The 1,086-nt window shown below is 37.8% G+C and overlaps 1 protein-coding gene across 1 annotated transcript; it reads left to right on the forward strand.

The window, feature by feature from the left end:
* Positions 1 to 553: 553 nt before the first annotated feature.
* Positions 554 to 1,026, forward strand: CBG23807 (the record flags this gene model as incomplete). Its single annotated transcript, XM_002647877.1, has 2 exons — positions 554 to 677; positions 736 to 1,026. Coding segments are annotated over 2 exons (415 nt in total), but the record flags the coding sequence as incomplete, so codon positions are not given.
* Positions 1,027 to 1,086: the final 60 nt, after the last annotated feature.

Below are 1,086 nucleotides of genomic sequence, written 5' to 3' on the forward strand. Positions count from 1 at the left end.
CCCCCCTCGGCCACGGCCACGGATTTTTAGGCGATGTCGATTTACGGGAATTCCTTGTCGATTTACGGAATTTTTTTTATTGTTTTCTTGATATTTTGGTCTAAAACTGATACCTATGTGGAATTCTAGGAAATTGCCTTTTTTCAATCTAAAAAATTTTCATTCCTAAAACGTTTTTAAAGGGGGACTCCGACCAAAAAGTATTATTGCATTAAAGGAGGATTCCGGGCAAAATGACTTTGTGCTTAAATCGATGCAAAATATGGGCTTATTTCCGAAAATCACAATAAAAACGCTCAAAAAAATTTCCTGTAACCACAAAACGCCGCCAAACAGGCCGTCAGAATAAAAGTTATCCCTTAGGGACTAGTTTTTTTGAAAACTCGGCCACCGGCGCCGCCTCGTCCACGCCCTCCGCGGCCATCGATTTTATTGACATTTTTCAATGAATTTTGGTCGTTTTTCATGTTTTTTTCGAATATTGATGATATTTATTGAGAAAAAATCATAAAAAATGAACCGGAAAAGATAATTATACCAGATTTCAGCAATAATGGCTGATGTGTGGTTTGTTCTTGTTATTTTTTTTCTCATATTCGTTATCTGCTTCAAAATAAATCATTTTTCAAAGCTGTATTCATTTGAAGTGTACAAATATAATAAAATTATGATAGCTGGTGAGAACCGAAGAGTCTGAATATGAGAATTAGAGAGAATTCATCTGAAAAATTGTAGTAATTAAAATGTCGGAAGGAAAAAGACGTCGCTGTCAGTTCTGTTGGGCTATGGTTCCGTGGAAGGAGTCGACTGTTATCACTTCGAGCAAAACAGGAAGAGAAAAGTGGATTGAGGCGTTGGGAGAAGGATTCAGGAATCAATTGGAGAAAGTCGGAACTCGACGAGCCTACATTTGTCGTTTTCACTTCCCATCCGGAGAAGTTCATGGAAGAAGATCTGTATATTCGCTTCCTAGACTCGCTGCTGATGGTGATGTTGCTGATACATCTAATTTAGATTTCTCCGAAGGTGATAACGGTTTCGAGATAATTGAAGATTCAAGAGTTGCTGATAACGAGGAATCGTTTG

Source organism: Caenorhabditis briggsae, assembly GCF_000004555.2.
Source record: "Caenorhabditis briggsae AF16 supercontig from assembly CB4, cb25.NA_045, whole genome shotgun sequence".
NCBI lineage: Eukaryota > Metazoa > Nematoda > Chromadorea > Rhabditida > Rhabditidae > Caenorhabditis > Caenorhabditis briggsae.